A 20651-nucleotide genomic window follows, 5' to 3' on the forward strand; every position below is an offset into this window, starting at 1 on the left:
ATGCTTTTATTTCAACCCAGTTGCCAGCTGTTGATTAAACAGAACAAAGAGACATATATAAGAACCTGCCATTTTTAAGTTTTAGTCTAAGTATCTTAAGAAAAACGGGAAATTCTTGTAGCTTAGTCAGATTTACAACTTGATTTTTTCAATTTTTTTTAAAATAGAAATCAAAATTTGATAGCACATTTTACAACTTATTTAGAACAAAAAAACCCAGTATCACCTAGTCACATGTACTTTAACTCTTATTTAAATAAGTAATCTGTATAGTTTGGATTTTGCATTTTCTATGATGACACAGAACAAGTTAAACTTCAGTCAATTTTGACATAAATATCTGTATTTACAGATTAGCCAATGACTCAGATGTAAGTGAAGTATGACAGAAAATACTGTTCTCTTTTGTTGAATTAGAAATAAAATTCCTGTAATTTCTTCAGCTCCCTGTAGTAATTTCACTCCATCTATTTTGAAGTATCTAATGGATTTGCAATGGTTAAAAAACCCCAATTACTTCTCAGGATGGCTGAAAATACAAAAAAAAGTTAAAGCTGTGAAAGAAAGAAGAAAACCAATAGTTTATTAGAAGACTGTAGTTTCTCAGAGCATTAAAGGAGTGATCACATAACTCATTCAAGTGCCCCCCATGGTAGGAAAACCTTTGCAATGTGCTTGCCTGCAGTCTTGCAGGCTTTCTGAACAATGGTGAAAACACTGAAATGTGGCTTTTGTGAAGCTTAGAAAAAAAAAAATGCTTGAGAAATACTACTGTCAGACACAACTAAGAATATGACATTACACCCTGCAGTTTAGCTTAAGATCTTCTATCTCACAATATTGTCTTCTTCCACCCGTAATTAAGTACTTTGAGCTTATTTATAGCTGGAATTGATGCCTCTATCTCATGCACTGTGCAGACATACAGAAACAATATTTTATTTGTTCTTGGAGCCACAAAAAGTCTCTAAATGAAAGAATGGAAAATAGAGAGATTAGACATAAGAACAAAACCTGAGAAAATATTCTTCTCTGGGTTCTTCTTACCAATTGCAAAAAAATCAATTTACACAAGGAATAATCTTAGCTGCACTAACCAAGAAGCAGGAATCTGATTTAATGTGGCTGCAGAAGTCTTTCTTCAGCAGAAATGGAACAGAGAATGTGACAATTAGGACTGGTAAACTTAAGGATAACAACTTTCTTTTGTCATCGGAATTATGGTGATGGAAGCAATACACAATTTTAGTGACATTTAGCAAAAAAAGTTTACATGAGAAGGGTATGTTCCTAAAAAAGTACGACTTCAAAGACATTAGAATAAAAGGCACTGATGACTTTTTAAAATCTTTATTATATTGCATAAGCTATAACATTTTACAAATCTTAGTTATAATTTCAGCAACAGATACACTGATACTGTAGTAAATACAGAGATGAAACAACACCTCCGAAAAAAGTAGAAAAAAAAAAGGTAGAAATACTTAAAACCGGGATGCAGAATATCAAGAATGTTTTACATGAACAATATCCATACTAGAGTGTTTTTGAAAATGATTGCCAAGGTAATGAACTGTTTGTGAAATATAAGGCTCCAACGTGCAAGGCGGTGAGCACAGTCAGTGCCATCGGTTCACCTACCTTTCAGCATCTCAGAGCCAGGCTTCTTATGAATTCCATGCTCTAACAAGCACTGAAAAGAGACTTTCTACACAGTAAGAGGTTGTAACTACTGTTCTAACATGGACTGAAGTGCAACAAGTGCTTCAAAGGAACTGAATCAGTTACCTGGGGAATAAAGTACCAGTACATTTTGGGGAGGGGGAATATAGGAACGTTCACTAGGTCTTAAAGCGACTGGAAAAAAATTAATTTTGTAAAATAATTTTCAAGCTGAGAGTGCTGATAATGACATTATTGGGTTTTTTTAAGACTGGCAGGGGAAAACTACCTGAAGCTTTTTTTTTTTTTTTTGGTAATCAGAACACACAGAACACTGCTTTTAAAAGAAAATGAAGCTCAGATTAAAGTAATTTAAACCACCTTTCATATCAATTCATTAACACAAAGGCAGCTGCCTACTCTTAGAAATGTGGCACAAATTAGTGCAAACTACTATAAAAGAATGCTTATTTTTAACTCTGTAGGCATATTACTGTGTTGTTATAATTCCACTGAATTAAAAAAAAATAAAGAGGAAAAGCTTGGGTTATATAAACAATACAAGTTAGGCTCCAAATTGAGGTAAAAATTGGTTCTAGAAAATAAGAATTAAATACCTATCTCCATACACTTTCTGCTTCTATGGCAAGGAATGTTAGCAGCTGAAAAAAAGGATTTTTAACATTATAATATTTTTATATACAAACACATAGAAATTTCATTTTTGAAGTTAAAATGCCCATCAGATTCATACCTGTAAATCCAGTGGCTTCAAGACACTTACTCTTGATTTATGAAGCTGAATCAGGTCCCATATGTGCATTTTTAAAAGATACTACTGTTCAGATTGCTAAAGATATATTTTTTTAATTTCTTTTCAAACATAAAATACAAAAAAACAGGGTTTACAACAATTACCATCATCATCAACATGCAGGAGTCAGTATTCCAACATAAAAAACACTTGATCCACCTTTTAAAATATAAAAGCTAATTCTAACTATGAATTGAGGTTTATTTGGCTAACAGAAAGATGCCATAATGTGCTTTTCAGATAGTTAGGTGTCCCACTGATAAAATAAGTCTGATGAAAGAGAAAGGCACTTCAGCAGGCTAATTAATCTCCAGATTTTCCTAATATGCAGTACTAGACAACAAATGTAATATACTTTTAATTTGCACAATATTACATCAGTAATATTGTTAACCTGTTTTACTTTTTAACTAATGACAAGAGTTTAGACTCAAGCCCATTCATTTCATCCTCTTTGGTACAAATTACTGCATAAAACCAAAGCAGACAACTAAACATTCCTACAATACTGGATTATTTTCTATGCATTATCTCTAGCTCTATGTTGGTAAATAATATCCCTAATCATCAAATCAGTTTTGCTTTCAGGCTTATAAGGTACCAGAGTTCTTTTATTTTCTGACAGTAGTATAATTTTCCTGTTAATCAAATGGAATTTTCTCATATTCTGACACAGAAAAGAAGTCGTATTTATTTTCAGTATAAAATTCTGCTTTAGAAAAGCCTTTTCAAGTGTAACCAGCAGCATAAGACATTATGTGATGCATGCTAGCAAGTTACAGACAGAAAAGTTGGTGTATGGGATCTACAAAGCAAGCAAAGACGGCTGTTGCTTGACTGGCATGGACAGAAGCAACAGCCAAAGACAGTCCCGGAAACGGTATTACCAGAACTGCAGCGTGCACACTCCAGAAAAGAACTTAAATACTCCACTACAAGAAATGTCCACAACCTCCTTAAGCAAAGGAAGAAGCTACTATCTAGTAGAGATACCAATCCTACGTATGACGAGATGCCTATTTTTCAGAAACCTTTGTTCTATCTTTCCTCCTAGTACTGAGAAGCCCAGCAGAAAGGAACTCTTGCATGAAGATCTGTTGCACTCCAACCTGCTTTGCTGGCTAAAAGCTCAACTGGATGCACAGCCTTTAAAGGGGCCATTTTGCACTACCATAGGTGCAGGGTAAAATTGTGACTAATCCAGACAGCCAAAGGCTCCTCTAGAAGGATGGTACGGAACCCAACTCCACTCTTGGCCCTTGGTCAGCTAGCAGAACAGAAAAGAATCTGCATTACATCACTACACCTTTTGGCACCATTGCCTTGAAGTTCCAAAGTTCTAACTGATCTTTCCAACACTTCTAATCCTTTTTCTTTGGTGACCAGATACCTACTCTGATGCACAACAAGAACAGTGGAGCGCAAAACTTCATTCCTTTGAACTCATATGAATAAAGCCATTTACAGTAGTCTGTGTTTTTTAACAATACAAGCAAGTTTCAGGAATTAGGTCTTTTTGGTATATACAATGAAAAAAATACATTAAAATCTGCAATATATTTTAAGTTACTGTAGGTGAACAAAATTACAAATAGAGACATATCAATTTAATATCAACTCCTCAAAACCATTGGCTTGTCAGGGATTTTCTGTTATGTTCAACAGAACAGAATATTCTTTTTGAAAAGGGAACCATTCAAACTGATGCAACTCTAAGAGCAGGGCAATATTAAACCTCAAAAGTCAAAGCAGCTTTCAGAAGAAATGTGCATCTACACAAAATATAGGAATTGATTCCTACTAATGTATATAACAAAGCAAAGGATGAAAATATCAGTATTTGGGACTAGATTTTTGTCACCTACAAAATCCAGTGGAACTGCATATAGAAAAGAAGTATTGTGGAAATGTATTAGGTATAAGAAAACTGAATTACAGTTACCTAGAAAGACTACCAAAGGCATCTTCACCCCTGAAGTCGGTGAATCATACAATTAAACTAGTTCTTTTGGCCAATTATAGACTTATTTGCACACCTATCTCAAACTTATTTTGCACTTTCATACTTGTGAACTCAACAAGAACATCCTATTTTGTTCACAAAGCAACTGCACGCCAGAAGTTGGACTGATGTACTGCTAGTACCGTTTTGGTTACTTGGCATATTCTTCTAGAAAGTGGAGCAGACAACCGACAACCCCAGTGTAACAGACATACTTCACAGTAATGTTTCCTGAGTAAATATTCACAGAAGCCCAGCTGCACAGGGAATTTCCCAACTCTTGAGTGTACTACAGGGTAGACAACTTAGTGCATCTCACCCCACAAATCAGATACAGGCAGTGTATGTTTGGGTCTTGGTACAGAACCTTAACCAAGCTCTAAGGGAAATATTTATAAAGCTTTTTTAGGATGATTTATAATCAAACTGCCAAAGCCAAAATGCTGTAGCTTATTTCATCAGGGAAACAGCTTCAAAGCCATGGAAAGACATTCTATATACTATATGAAGCACATTTAGGGATGCATCTACTTTTCTGTTAGCCAAAGTTGAAACTATCACTTTGACAAGATGAAAATTAAAGAATAATCCGATGGCCTTTTCTTTCCTCTATACATATCTTAGTTACATTTCATGCATTCATGACTTTTGGTAAATTTAAGAGGAGTCATAAGTAGTAGTTATATTGCATTATAGACCAAATTTTGTGATCTGCTCGCTCATGCTCATAAACCTCCCCAACTTTTAAAGCCTGCTGAACCCCCTCTGTGATCCACAACCTAGACAAAAGCAGCTCAGGCTGGCAAAATGTAGGCACATAAACCTCTGATGATCTTCCATTTGTTTTAAAACATAAAATAAAAACCAACAGTGCTGAACTTTCTTGCTAAATGAAACTATTTGAAAGGTATAATTTGCCTAAACTTGCGTACTTTTTCATTATGGGCCAAACTCTAATTTACAAATATGCAGGTACTCGGGACTACATTGTGGAGCACTACGGGCTCAACAGCATGCAGAAGATTTTAACTGACAACGAAGCCAAAACAAGACATGGCGATTACAAGTAGCAGCAGCTTTGACTGCTACCAGAACCAGTCTTTTTCTACTGGATGTGGACACTTGATAGCAGGCGTCAGTCTTCAGCATCCACAGTTCATAACAAAGCAGATTAAAACAAAGCAGATGGGCAACATCCTAAGACAGCAGGGACCACGAACTGCAGCGGCCACAGAGCTTGTACGCTTCTCTGTTCTGTCACTGCTATATGACACGCCAACCTTTTGCACATGGATGGGCACACAGGGAGGGCAGTAACGCTACAGAGCTCTGCTGATAAATCCCACAGAGCTCATCTGCTGGTGTTATGGGACTGACAAAACATTTTACATTATACAAAGAAGTAGTAACAGATCCCTAGAAAAGTTCACATATAAAACACTGTACAGATGGTCACATTGATTAGGAACAAGGCTGAGGAATGGCTTTAACTAGTCTACCAACACATTAACATGTATGAAAAAAATTAAAATATGTGCCTACATTTCTCACCGTGCATTCCCAGAGGTGCGTCCAAGAATGACAGTCTAATTAAAATGTGGGCCTTCCCTATATTGCCAGCAAAATTAAAATCTGGAAAATCTTAATAACAGCATTTCCCTGTTTTCAATTCACATTGAATATAAATTGCCCAGTTGAAGTTTAGTAACTCAACCTGTATTTAAAAAAAAACGTAACTTTTCTTGATACTAGAAAACAACATTTCCCTTGTAAACCCAACACTGCAGAATTACAGAAGCAGCCAAGAGGTCAATAACCAGCAGGGAGAGCAACACCACGAAGAACACTTTTAATTTATAGGAATAAGTGGCCTCTCCTCTCTTTTCTTCCAGATATTGGTTTTGCTATCTCTTTTGGTGATAGACAGTCTATCTCTTTTTTTAGCAGAAGAGACAGCCGGTTCATGACTTCCCGAAATAGTTTTTCTTCTTAGACCTTCTTCGTCATGCTGTTCTATGACTGGCCCATTCCCTCCATCCATAATGTGTCTCACAGCCTGGTCCTCTGGAGTGCAAACAGTGGTCCCACTTTCACTGCTACTCAGATCCAGATCTTCCAAGTAAAGGATCTTAGAATGCAGCATATTTTTAATGAAAGTTTTCTCTCTCTCCAGTTTCCTACTAGGATGATGCTCATTCATGTCCACACCAGAGTCCAGACTGGTATCATTGCTCTCTGTTTTTCTGCCCTTCTTCAGATCTATGAAAGAATGCCTCACTTGAGCAATTGGCTTTCCATCCAGGGACACAAACCATGCTCGAGGATGCGGAGATGGTTTTCCTTTAGAGAGTTCCAATAAAGTTTGTTCTGAAATACCTTGAAGTTCCGATGAAAATGGAGTCATTACAACTGCTTCATTCAATGTCCCAGGAACGGAGACAGATTCCAGTAAGCTATTAGTGTACCGGCCCCAGTTTGACGTTTGAGAAGGTAAGCCCTCTTCACTATCTAAGGTACTGTTTTCATCTCTGCAGACAGAAGGCTGCGGATGACAGTGCACTGGCATTTTCGGTAATGTTTGCATGTAACCATCACGATTCATGGGTTCCATCATGGGATTATATACTAACTGCCCTTTTCTTGGCAGAGTTGCTGATTTAGCAGGATGTAATTGTTCTGGGGAGTGGAAAAGGTCAGAGGTTTGAAGAATAGCAATAGGTTGATTGTAAATATGCATTAGATGTTCTGGGATATGGGAAAGCCCATACATCTCCTCTTTCAGTGAAAGGTATCTATTTTGGTCTTGGATGTCCCTAGGAGCCTGGGAAATAGCAGTGTTACTATGCATCGGCTGCTGTAAATGCCTAACTCCAGCACTGGGCTCCAACGAATGGGCTGAATTTCTTGGCTGACCAGTCTGACAGGATGACTGATAAGGAGCATCCTCTGTGTAGATTTTAAAATTGTCTCGTGATTTTCCATCTTCTGTGTCTATGGACATCCTTCTTTGAGGGCTGTATGAAGAAGTCTTTGGTGTATATAACTGTGACTTCTCCTTCAACTTGAAAGACTCTTTGACAGCATTGATGTGATTTATGTGAGTTGTTGATGTTGTCTGGTCTTTTTTTATGACCTCCAGCTTAGTTGTATTCTTCTCCTTCTTTTGTGTCCGACCACATTTATCCCTATGCAAAAGAGATGCAAGGTGACTGAGGAGCATACTAGACTGAAGATTATATTTTGGTTAAGAAGTTGTAGTGTAATATGACGTCACAAAGTTCAGTACAGCAGTAACTGTAATTTTTGAAGAAATATTAAACTACAGATTATAGTTTAGCTGAGGGAACATGTCTCAACCTCAAAAGACTATTTGATCAATCAAATTTCATTCATGCTGAGATTATTAGAGGTTCTGGTTTTGCTTACCTGCAGTAACAAAGAAGAACAGCAAAAAATCCAATGATAATGACAACAGTACCTCCCAGTATGGCTGTAAGGAACACTGTATGATAGGCTGTTATGTCCTTGGAAACCGCACTAATAATGGATTCTAAACAGTCAAACAGAATCAGAAAAGAATTAGTTCTCAAAACCAAGTCATTCCACTTGATATGCAGAGCTGTAGCTAATAAACCGTACTTTTCCTGTGATTTTGTGTTCTATGACACTATGTTCATCCTTCCCTTTTAACCTTGCTATTTCAGCAAACCAGAAAATACACAAATAGTGGCTACAATGGAACGGCTCTTCAAAGGTTCATCTCAAGTACTAAAGCCTTACCATCCACTTAATTACAGTCAAATTACATTTGTATTAGTTGCCCAGGCTGACTTCGAAACATGGTCTAAATTTCCTATTTAATGCTTCTGACAGAAAGAGTTATCTGTTTTTAAATGCTGAATTCATATGAAGAATCCATACTCACCCTTCATATGAATTTACAAAACATGCAACATGTCTATGGATAACAGAATCCACGGGGACTGTTCTGCCCAGGACTAATTTTCTTGCTGTATTTCCTCCTGTCATACATGAGCGTCAACAGTAAGGGCTATAGTCCCACTGATTTTTAGATTTTCATAATCACAGTTCCCTTGCAGGCTTCTTCCAAAAGATGGCTATAGTATAAACATACAAGTTCAAATACAGTCTGGACTTGTCCCCTATAGCATTTTAAGTTCTGTGGTTATATGCGCAAAGGCACACTATCAGGATTCAAGCAGAAGTTATCCAACTGTTGAAATTATTGCGTCATTTTTTCCCTTCTGTTGTTAAATAAAATAATCAGGCTGACAGCCTTGTAATACATTGTTACTTAGGTTACTCAGTAATTTCTTTGCCAGTAGTTGCAATACCTTTTGTTCCAGGCAGTGGAGCTGCTATCCAGTAGCCTAAGTGTTGAGCAGTGTATGTCCATACTAATTGACCATCTGCTTCCTTTACCATTCCTAGCCCACGGCTTACCCAAGCACCTGGGGAAAAAAAAAAAAAAAGAAAAAAAAAGGACAAAATATTGCACATGCTGTGCAGGATTCCTCCATACCTCAGATCTAAACTATTAACAAAAATACACAAGGTCACAAGGAAAACTGAAACTTCTGACCCATACACTATTATTACACAGCTTTGGCTAAACATGCAAACTTTGTGTCTTGACAATTTCATTGCAAATATCCCTGTGTGGACATTCACTTTGAAACAAAGCATCAACATTAGTTACCAGAATTAGTTTAATATAATACTTTTTCTGTTAACAAATGTCTTTCATAGATATGCACACAAATAATTTAAAAAATCCTATTTTATGAATGTAAGCACGTATGAAGGCAAATGTATGAAAAAAATCAAAATCAAGAAGCAGGTAATTAAAGCATACAAATACCAGTTTAACATTAGCTAGCAGCACTTAGTGGGAAAGCATTTTCATCTAATAGGCTACAACAGGATAATCAATGTTTGTCTTGAATGTTTCTGTCCTCCTTCCTGCCCCAAGGCAGGAACAGTTCAGTTAGCACAAGGAAGGTCTATTGTGAGGACACAGATTCCACACCATCTGTTTGGCTGTGCAAAGGTATTATGGTATGCCAGTCTCTACAATTAATAAAGCATGCAGTAGAAGAGACAGAATTATACTTAATGCACTTGAACACATTTATTGTGGGCCATCTGTGAAATTGTAACAACAGAAAACAACCCATATAAACAACCTTACATTTTCAAACTGCAAGTATTGAGGAGGGAGAACCACCAGCTTTTTTAAAACAATAATCAAAGCATGCAAAAAGTATAATTCATATAAGCCCTATAATTTCAATTTTCCTCCAGGACCCTTCTTACAGCAAATCAAAGGAAATATCAATAAGACAGGAGGTAAAGATGAGAACTGACATATGCCACACGTGCACACACACAGACATACACAAAATATCATCTGCAGTAAAACTTGCAGCCTTCTCCTGGTACTTGTGATGGCTGGCAGAGGGCAATAGCAGCAGGAAACCACCTACAGCCCTGAAAGAGGTGGTTTCTTAGTTACTTGAAAAACCACTTGTCCAGACTCAGGAGCAAGACCAGCTGGAAGAGTCTTTCATCCCTAACTCTGGTATGAAGACAACAACAACGGACCCTCAAATTCTCTGTCCTACCAACTCTAAGGTAAGATGTCACTACACTGCAAAACTATTGTTTTACAAGTACAGAGAGTGGGCTACTGCTAGGCAGATAAAATAAAACACAAAACAACACATATAAAAGGCAAAATCCAAATAATATAGATCTCCAGAAGTTCTCTTGACTGAAAAATCTGTAAGAAGCTAAATATAATATTTGCTGTCCTCCGCTTCAGTAAATTCTATCTCCTCCCCAATATATTCCATAGAAAATAGTACATATAAAGAAAAACATTAAAAAGTGATTTATGAGTAAGCACATATTCTCTATGATTTACTGCCATTCAAACAGAAGGATATTGTTCTCAATTTGATGTTGCAATGCAAACTTGCTTTTTTGTAATTGTATTAAAATCCACAAAGTACTTTCAGTACTAATGAGGCAAAATATTTAGTAAGAAGGAAGCCACATTCAATATACATCAACAAATTCTGCACCTATGGCAGCTGGAATATAATTACAAAGCTTATTTTCCAGGAACAGCCTCAATACTATTACACTTCAAGTAATCCCACAAACACTGCACAGACAGACATATGAAAGCAGTTTCTGTCTTTTTTTTCTGGTGCATGTGGACCAGTCTACACAGCATCAAACACAGACCCGTTCTCTTACCACTATCGATGCTGACACTGAAGGTCTGGTTATTATCATTATGACATATTACACAAGGACTTCAGAATTTAAGTGGGTGTCAACATCTTGTTGGGGACATCCCACATGCAACATCTTGGATGCCAGAGCCTCGTTATTCAGTGCAGTGGTAACCCTCCATTCAGCTCCGATGAGGGCCTACTGCTACTTACAGGCAGTCTCAAATGCTTGCTGGTGAGCTAAGATGTTCAGCTGTCCCCAGTCACCAGAACCTTGACTAAGGAATGCCTTGCTATTACTTCATTTCCTTACAAAAAAGTCGCTTTGCACGTGTCAGATCAAAGGTAAAAATACAAGAAACATGTTTAAGATTAAACATCTAGAATAGCGAATACAGTTGCAAATTTTCATGGTAGAGAAGAGATGAGGAAGAGGAAGAAAAAGCCCCCACAATTCTCCCTCCTCCGCAGTTCTCCTTGTCATCTCCTCTGCCAGCAGTGAAGGCTCCATGCAAACACTATGCTTCAGTGAGCATCCATCACAAAATATTTACCTTTATGGAACCTCTATCAGAGTACACCTCGTCTAAGAGGAAAAGAACGTCTGTTGTAATTATTTTTATTGGGTCAGCATGCCATGCTCCTGTTCTTGCTCTGCCCTCAGTGCCAACATGCCTAAGGGGACGTGTTGAGTAGGCCCCTCAACACCTGCATACCCCCACACACACCCCCCTTATGCTGCTTTATACCCCAACCCAATCACGTGACAGAGCTGCTCTAGCTCTGTCAACTTTTCGTTTTAGTAACATTGTTGACCTAGTTTCCTGTTTATTGAGTTAAAACAGCTCAGCATAGGTACAGGTGAGCACAGGAGCTGGCTAAAGTGGCTGTGGTAGCAAGAAATTAAAACCTTTTGTTCTATTTTACCATATCAGACTAAAACTCTTTCTTTGATGAAGAATGCTTTGATCGCCAGTTACCTCTCTGAAGTCTTCTAGGTGTATTATCTTCTATATTAAAACTTACCCTATACACACTTTTTGCAAGAGACGACCTAGCCAAATTTTAATGTTTTTTGTTCTTCATTAAGATGGTAAGTTTATTTCTTGAACATGTAAACAAAACTTTGTGAGTGTATGTCCTCTCCTGTACTTCCAACAGTGGAATAACAGCTTTTTGCCTTAATAAGGAGTAAGACACTACCCTCTGCACTCACTAGCTTATTTCAAGATGAAGTGTGATGGAAAGTATAAGGTACAATGTAAGACAATCAGTACGGTCATGCACACACACCTAATACAGGACATCTAAATGGGATAAGTGTACGCAGCTCATTACTCACTCTTGACTAAAATTAGACATGAAGAGATGACAAAAGGTCCAGAATGTCTAATCCCCAGCCCCTTTTTCCCATGCATATTCTAAGAACTGTGTTGTTCCCTTTGGTAACTCTTACTTCCCCTTCATTTCACTTTATGAATTGCTTTTGTTAACTGAAGTAATATCTATTCCAGTTTCTGCACCAAAGGATCTTTAGAGCTATACTCTAGGAAAAAAGCATCCAAATCTTCAGTTCCGATTCGTTTTCCTCTAAGGTGGCATTCAGAAAATTACCAGGTTTAAAATTTAACATCACCTAAAAGGTACGTTACCTGAATCCCTAGCCTCCCATGAAAATAAAAATTACGTTAAAATTTGTTCAATAGGAATGCTAATGAATTTTACTAAAGCTTTTTGAACCAATGAAAGCAGGGAAATTCCTTTGAACAATTTGAGCTAGTCAATCAAAAACCAATACAGAACCACTAAGAAAAATTATGACTATTTATCACCACCTCATATATTTAGTGCCATCACTGTTCCATGACACACAGTGTCATGTGCCCAAAACTATACACCTGTGTTAAAAGATAGAATAACAAATAATGTAGTCCACTTACCTGTTTTCATATCGAATGTCCATGCAGGTATAGCATCTCCTGATTTTACAGTACTTGTGGGAAGAGGAAGCGTAATCTGAATGGGACCATTTACTTTCAGTTCTTTCCCAGTCAAAAGAACGTTTACACATATTGCAGCAAGAGGAGCCAATTCCATGCTTTTGAAACCTGAATATGAGAAATACCTTGCCTGTAATTCTCCATTCATAGTGTATTTTAAAGAAAAATATTTAGAATTAAGAATCTATCCTCTAACTAAAGGCAAGCCCTCATTCACATCAAGCTACACAGTCAGCTGTCACCAACTTGGTCAAGTAAAAATCAACATTTCTTCTCTTCTGGACTTTTAAAAATCTTGTGATTAAAATAAAACCCAGTTATTTCTATACCATATCTCTAAAAGAGAAATAGACTTTTGAAATACACGTTCAATGCTGACTGTATAACCAATAGTTAGGCAAAACTTTGCTTGGGGGTGGGAGAAAAAGGGTTCTTCCCCTCAGATGATTTGATTACAAAATAGCTAACCTATGTGAAATACAGACAATATATAGCAATTATACAAAACTCCTTATATGTAATGTTGAATCAAAACTGAAGACATATGCAAATATGACTGCTGAATTTCTCCTTAGTTGAACAGTCCTCTTAAACTTTCCTGTAAGGATTAACTTCCTAATTTGGCAGTTATAATTAACCGAATGGTTAATCATAAGGCTCAAAGCACTCAGAGGAAACATTTCATATAAAAAGCTTTACAATGCAGCCTGAAAGTTTGTTTCCTTTGTTTTCCTTACACTACGCAGATACTTCAGAATGCACAAAACGACATGGATGGTGAAAGCCGCTGAAACAGAATTAGTAAATACCAGAATAATGTTAAATCTATGCAGGCCCTTAGGAGCTGGTTGTGAGAAAACTCCTTGTGCATCAGATATCAATTAGCTTCCACATGCCCTGAAAGGAAGCTTATTCCTTTAGGAGTATATGAATAATTTAAAACACATGCCAGACATTGAAAGAAGAACTCAAAGGGGAGAAACAATGCTCATTCCCTTACGCTTTACATTTACAGAGGTAAAATATAGATAAGAAAAGTTTTAAAATAGGTAAGATATCAATATCTTATTATTTTAATTCAATGAAAATTAAAGGACAGTGACAAGTTCAAACAAGCCATGTAGTGGCCTTCTCACACGCTGAAACACTATGTCCTCATATGTGTTACAATTTGAAGATTTCTTCTTCTCAGGAAAACACTTAAATACTGTATTTACATACCTGATTTATTGAGAAGAATTCCTGCTGTATAGAGAAAGCTGTCTACTTTCAAAAATTGCTCTGGTACTGTCAGATAGGCTGTAACATTTGTAATGTTGTGGTTTGGTGGAAGCTTCATTAAAGATTTTGGAAACTGAACACTTGGTTGAGATTTGGCATCTGTAAAAGAGTGATGTCTTGTCTTAGCAATGGTAAAATACACAAACAGTGTTTTTCTAACTGTTCAGAAATCAATTTAGCACAACAACCTGTTTTCACCCATTTTCTCCATGGTTTGTGTATTTCTAGTCTAGTGGTTGTCACAGCCACACATACAGCTACACAATTAACTGAAAATCTGGCTTTGAGTAGTACATGAGAATATGAATTGCTAGATTTATTTTTTTGGGGGTATGTGTACAGATGGTTATCACAAAGCGTTTAGATTAAGGTCTGCATACAATGAACTTACCAGACAGCTTTCCAGTAATTAAGACAGTATCTTCAAACAGCCATATATTAGCTTGACTTTGTGGGAATAACGAAAGCGTCACAGATGAGTATACTGTGGAAAGCGATAACATCTGTTAGATAGTGCAACCAAAAAAAATCCTGCAGGATCCCCGATTCTAAAGGAATAGTGAAAAGAGCAGTTGAAAAAAAACCAAAAGAGAACATCTGAGAACTGGATAAATAAATTACTCCTGCTGTCCAGAGCAGGAATTTTAGTGGCTAGGCATGATGACCTCTGTGTATGTTTGCTACTGTCTCATACCTTCTATAGATAAACAAGTGGCTAGAATTTTTAAGAGTCTATCTTGATTTTTTTTTAAAAAAATCATGTCACTTTTTAAAAAGTATGCAATAGTTAAACACAAAAACTTGTGAGGAAGCACTGCTGAAAGGAAGATATAATTACAGTTATACATGTCATAGTATATGTACAAGTACTGGCACTCCAGAAATCACTAAGACAACGTGATTTTTGTCAAAACACATTACCAGCCCTTTGTTAAGTCTAGGTAAACAATCTCTCACAATACACTCGGGTATGGCAACATAACCTACTTAAGAGTTAAAAAGGTCTGTTTTCTCTTTTTACAATAATAAGAATTTTGATAACTCTAACAGATCGTTCACCATTATGTCTGCATTGACAAGCACATCCCTTGACTGACTTAATTCAGTCATTTCTCAGTTGACAGTAACTACCCAGACTGCTGAGGAAGACAGAAATTTAATTACCGACAGATACAGTTTAATAATAGGACTGTAAGGCTCTTACGTACTTGGCATTCTCCCAGTCTTCCAAGGCAAAGGTGTTAACATGTAACCATCCTTGTACGATATGATAGTTAAACTTAATCCTAATTTGTAAGGAACTTTTATTAATACTGCTCCATTGTTTCCAGTAAGGGTAGAATTTGTCTTCGTGTAGTTAACAAACACTTCTACAACTGCTTGTTGCAGGTACTGATGGCTGATGATGTCATTTACTTGAACTTTTAGTGTAAAAACAGATCCTATTAACAGAAAGAAAAACAAGAGGTCATAATACATCATAACTAAGTATCACAACTTAAATTTTTAAAGAAAACCTACAGTTTATGCCTTAGCTATTCATCATGTACAGTGGGTCTCTATCTCAACAAGGGGTAAGCTCTGGCCAAAGGGAGGGGTAATCATACCCCATATTTATATCCCATAATTATATACCACAGAGAAGGAGGAAGCAAAAATCCTTGAGATGGGGCACAAAGATGTCAAAAAGCATTTACCAAACTCAGCAAATGTAACACCTAACCAATCAGAAAAAAAAAACCCAAACAAACCCAAAATTACAAAGCACTTCTTCCTCTTTTTGTTTAAGCTTGAACAATGCATCTGTGACATGAGACTCTACGTGCCTGGCAAGTGCTCTGCAGGATCACACTGATAATAGAGACGGTCTTGTTATCCAAGCGTAACCCTCGGCTTGGGTCACACATTTGAAGATGCACCTTGAGTTTCTAAAAGCAGAGAACCTAATGTCTGCAGACTGTGGGATAACATGTTTATTTTCACATGTTCAAGATCATTATGAAGTAACCAAATGCATCCAGACAATTTAACTCTTTTAAACTATGATCTCCCACCATCTCCCAGATTTACAATTCTGGTCTCGTTTTCACTCTTCTGTATTGCAACTTCTAAATAGCATTTGTCTACTGCTAATTAAAGGATTTCACATTCCTTTACGATACCTTGTAAGAGATCATAATCAGAGTGACTGTGCAGCATGTTTAAAACAGTAAGTCTGCTTGAACAAGAGTCTCAAAGATGCTCTTAATTACATTCAGTCTCTCCCACCTTAATTACAAATAATTAGGGAGTCTTTTCATAGACAGCAGGTACGTGAAAATAGACAGAATTCCATGTTTCATCTAGTGTGAAATTAATTTATTACCTTAAATTATAATATGTATGGATCACTGTTGAAAATATTTAAAACATTGATTTTCCAGTATTTTGGTTATAGACATAATGCTATTCAACACCACTGTACTACATTATACCCAAAATTTTTCAAATACATTAATTATGAATACGCATTTCTATTTACATCAAATATCAGGCTAAGTTTGCTTGAAATTTACATAATTTCATAATGAACATAAGTTCAATTTCATTATGTTATCTCCTCTATAATTGAGATGGACATCTCACCAAGAGATTACTACCATTGACCTCGATTTAAATGAAAAGGCCTTGAGAAGCTGAGCATAATCCATTAACAAAACAAAACAAAACAACACAACAAACCCCACAGCATGTAGTGAAGACATCCAAGTTGGGACTCCCTGAAATAAGTATTTATTTAGACCTGCTGTATGCATGCAGCATACCATATATTCAAGCAAAAAATAACCCGCACACAACCAAAGCTACACCAGCCTTAATTTATTACTATTTATCGCATACGCAGCAAAAACTCACCAGCTGTGCCAGTTTGATTCTCTACATTGTTACAGAAAAATCTACATGTCCTTGTGAAAATTAATATATACTTTCAAAAAGAGATCCCAGTGGTACTCAAACATATTTGACTGATTAGAACAGAAAAAGCACAATAATCTTAGAACAATGTCATCTGTATTTTTTTCCTCATGCATGATATTTTAAGAATAAAAATGCTTTTAAACTGGTGTTGCTAGAGGGTTTTGAAATCACATAATGATTAAAAAAAAATAATTTATGTCATGTAAGCAAATTATGGCTACTAAACAGATCTTCCAGGTGTTGATACAGTTACACATACACTAGCATAATTCGAGTGGTTTCCAAAATTTGGAAGACAGGTCACTGGCCCTTGGCCAACGACTATTTAAAAGGTTACCAAATAGGGCAAGGACTTGTGTATGATATTTGGATCCTGTAATGGCTTCGAAGCCAGGAGTATCCCATGACCTGTTACCTAAAAGGTAAGAACTTCAGCTGTACAAAATTCAAGCTCATGCCAATAAGAATCAATACCAGAAATGTCTAGTTTAAAGTAGCATTTTACCACCTGGAATTAAGTCACAAGAAAAAGAGCGTAGTATTAGCAGCTGAAATATACCATTTAAAAAAATGAAAACCTAGAATACACTTAGAAAGACACCTCCTTCCAATCATTTCACCCTTTTAGTGTGTATTTTTCCATTTCCTGCTAACAAAAAGCCTAATGAAAACGCAGTGGTGGGGGAATTGCTGCATTCCTCCTCCAGCTGTTAGTAAATTTGAAGGTTATTTTGGGCAAAAATATTTCTTTTTCTTATCCCCTTCGTTACATCCATATTAAACCCCACTTTTTTTTAAGAAGCTTTTGGCTGAAAAAAAAATAGACTGCAAAAATGGCAAAAGGTCCACTGTTTTCACTTTTTCTCATTGTGAACTGACAAATATCATTGGTTGCCTGTAGCCATGCTCAACTTTCCTTACTTCTTTCTTCTACGGGTTCAGACATTGCCACAGTTTTTCAAAACAGATACTCTTGCCTGAAATGGTGTTGAGAAGATGCTGAAGCGTAGTTGTAAATGCAGACTGAAATCCTGGGGGGAGGGGGGGAGTTACCAAGACAAAGGTCTCCCATGTGGAAACAGGCACAGCCCTATACAATGCAAGCTCTGGAAGAGCAATTGCCTGTGTATTACTGTCATATGTAAATAGCAGTAACCCAAGTGAAAAATGCTCACTTCTCACCTGCTAATATTAAGAAACAGATTAAAGGGGACTATCTCCAGCTCTCACTGCTTTTGGCCTTACCTTTTGTGCTAACACAAGAGTCTTCCTGACAAGGGAAAGTATGCCAGTCAGCTGGGACTTGTTCCCTCCCTGCAAGCAATATACACAAGCAAAATCGTTTAGATTTACCAGTATCAACCGGAATACACTCTGCTAACAGTCACTTGAAGTTTGTGTGCAATGATTTTGGAAAGACTTTTAAAATAATAATAAAAATCTCTCCATTCTTCAACAGTAACAGTGTGGAAGACACGACAGGCACACAGTATTATGCCTCTGAATCCAACTACTAGTGAAATGACAATATGTAAAAAATCCCAGTTAAAAAAGCCAGATTCCAACAGTAACAATTTTCCTCCCTCACAGCTACGTTTCACCACTGCTTTGTATACAACTGAGCGTACCAGAGCATCCTACGGCAGGCCAGCTTTAAGAGCCTAGTTAAAAGCAAAACAAACACAAAATCCCAGGAGCTCAGACCGTGTGCGCAGTGGTTGTACCACGTGTATGACTGATCTGTACCTTCCCAAACATGACATCCCTTGACCAACTTCCTCCTCAAACCAACTCCCTCAAATGCCTTTAACATGCAAATTCAACAGACATTTAATGGCATGTTGTATTAACACTCAAGACGTCTAAGAAAGTCCTGCTTTTTATTTTCTTTTTAGAAAGATCTTAACGTACAAGTCCTTAAGGACACTCTTAAGTCTCAAATATGAAGACGACTGTGGTAGGATTTTTAAATCACAATAAAATGTACTGAAAAACATTTCAGATGTAAAAATGAACTGTTAGTTAACTGTTTAACAAAACCAAAAATTCACCAATAGATGAAACTTGTGCTTTTTTTCTGGTCACTAACACTTGCCAAACACAAGTGGGTCAGCTGTGTCTCAGTATTAAACAGATCTGACAGAACTCCTACAATCAGAAGAACTCAGTCTTAGCTAATTTGATTTGTGCTGCCTCAGAGGAAGGGAGATTTGTCTCTTGGCAAGTCCACTGGAAATGCCAGCTTCTACGACATTTGAACATTTGCTGATGGATGCTCATACAAATGCAGCAGTTGACAAAGGAAAGCAAGGCCTTCTACCACATTTATCTACTTCAGAAATGTCACAGCCAGTAAAATGACCTCATTTCTTCGAGCATCATCATCCAATGCCTGGAATTTGACTTCACATCATTGTCCTAACTCAGAAATCGTATCACAGAATTAAGCCAAAGAACTGCCTGGAATTGTAAGCTGGGTACAAAACACAACAGCGAAAAAGAATACTCTCATTATAACACCCCTATGCAATTTGTTCTAAAGTCTACCTGAAGATAAGCGTGTCATCTCATCACCATATCTATGGAGATTAAATTAACATGGTCAAGGCCAGAGACCTTACAAATAGCAGTATATTCCAAACTACACGTATCATTAACTGTGACATATAGCAGTGAACACACACATGCAGGGCACTGCCCTGAAAGCACCCCTACACATTCTGCAGCCCAGCCATAAATCCCTTTTCCTATTTATCAACAAGGGTCTATAGCAAAAGAGGTTCTACACCTCGAAGGAGGCAGTTACCCTCCTCAGACACACAACTACCCAATTAAGTGATTACCTTATGGAGCAGAAAGAACAGTAACTACAATTACATTATTCATCAGTTTCTTCCTTCGAAAGAGACCTTTCTCATCCTTGCCTAGAGATGTCTAAACCCATGCCAGACTAGGCACACGCTTACATGTGTTTTATGAAAACTGTCTACACTGTATTACGTGCTTAACAGCTCAGCAGATAAAATGCGTGCTGTGCAATTTGCTTGGTCTTAGCTGACTGAACAATCATTTTTCCATCTTTTACATTCATAGAACACTGTATTTTTTGGCTTAATATAATTAGGAATTTGAAAGGTATGCTGATCTGTAAAGAAGAAATCACATGTTCTAAGACTATCAGGCTTTACTACACATTCAGTATTGCAATGGATATCACCACGGGGGGGTGGAGCGGGCAGGAATCAATGTTATATATAATTTAGACAGTCAACACACATTTGGCTTTAGTAAAAAAAGGGCATATAAAAGCAATCCTCCTACACACAAAACCCAATCATTACTTCTTAAAATTTCCTTAAAACTACAGTAATGCCAGTGACAAACTACAAAAGCATATCTATAAAAAGTAAAAGCCTATTATACCTTTAAAGCTCATTAAAAATCCATGTACATAAAGGTGAGTTGTGGCAGCAGCTAACTGACATGGAACGATTTAATGCTGAAGTAAGCTGTCCTCACCACAGTGCACCATCAGTCTGCGGTTACCTTTTGCTCTTTATTAAGGTACAATGCACTGACACAGTACAGATTTTTCTGCCTTGCATAGCGCATTAAAATGACATAATAGGTGACCCCTAAACTCCAATAACTATTTTATGGCTATATTCTGA

The 20651-nt window shown here is 36.9% G+C and overlaps 1 protein-coding gene across 2 annotated transcripts in view; it reads right to left on the reverse strand.

The window, feature by feature from the left end:
• Window positions 1-1334: 1334 nt before the first annotated feature.
• The window catches only part of FAM171B (family with sequence similarity 171 member B), a 36810-nt gene continuing 17493 nt past the window's right edge, over window positions 1335-20651 (reverse strand). The window contains exons 2-9 of one of the 2 annotated variants that reach the window (XM_040604443.1): window positions 18226-18294; window positions 15231-15464; window positions 14414-14506; window positions 13963-14121; window positions 12682-12849; window positions 8834-8950; window positions 7905-8028; window positions 1335-7663 (exon numbers count right to left, since the gene is read on the reverse strand). In XM_040604443.1, the coding sequence (XP_040460377.1) occupies window positions 6328-7663; window positions 7905-8028; window positions 8834-8950; window positions 12682-12849; window positions 13963-14121; window positions 14414-14506; window positions 15231-15464; window positions 18226-18294 (2300 nt within the window). In that variant the 3' untranslated portion in view covers window positions 1335-6327. The remainder of the gene's footprint in view (window positions 7664-7904; window positions 8029-8833; window positions 8951-12681; window positions 12850-13962; window positions 14122-14413; window positions 14507-15230; window positions 15465-18225; window positions 18295-20651) is intronic. The other variant, XM_040604444.1, reaches the window with a different exon arrangement.

The sequence above is a fragment of the Falco naumanni genome, chromosome 8, assembly GCF_017639655.2.
Source record: "Falco naumanni isolate bFalNau1 chromosome 8, bFalNau1.pat, whole genome shotgun sequence".
Lineage (NCBI taxonomy): Eukaryota > Metazoa > Chordata > Aves > Falconiformes > Falconidae > Falco > Falco naumanni.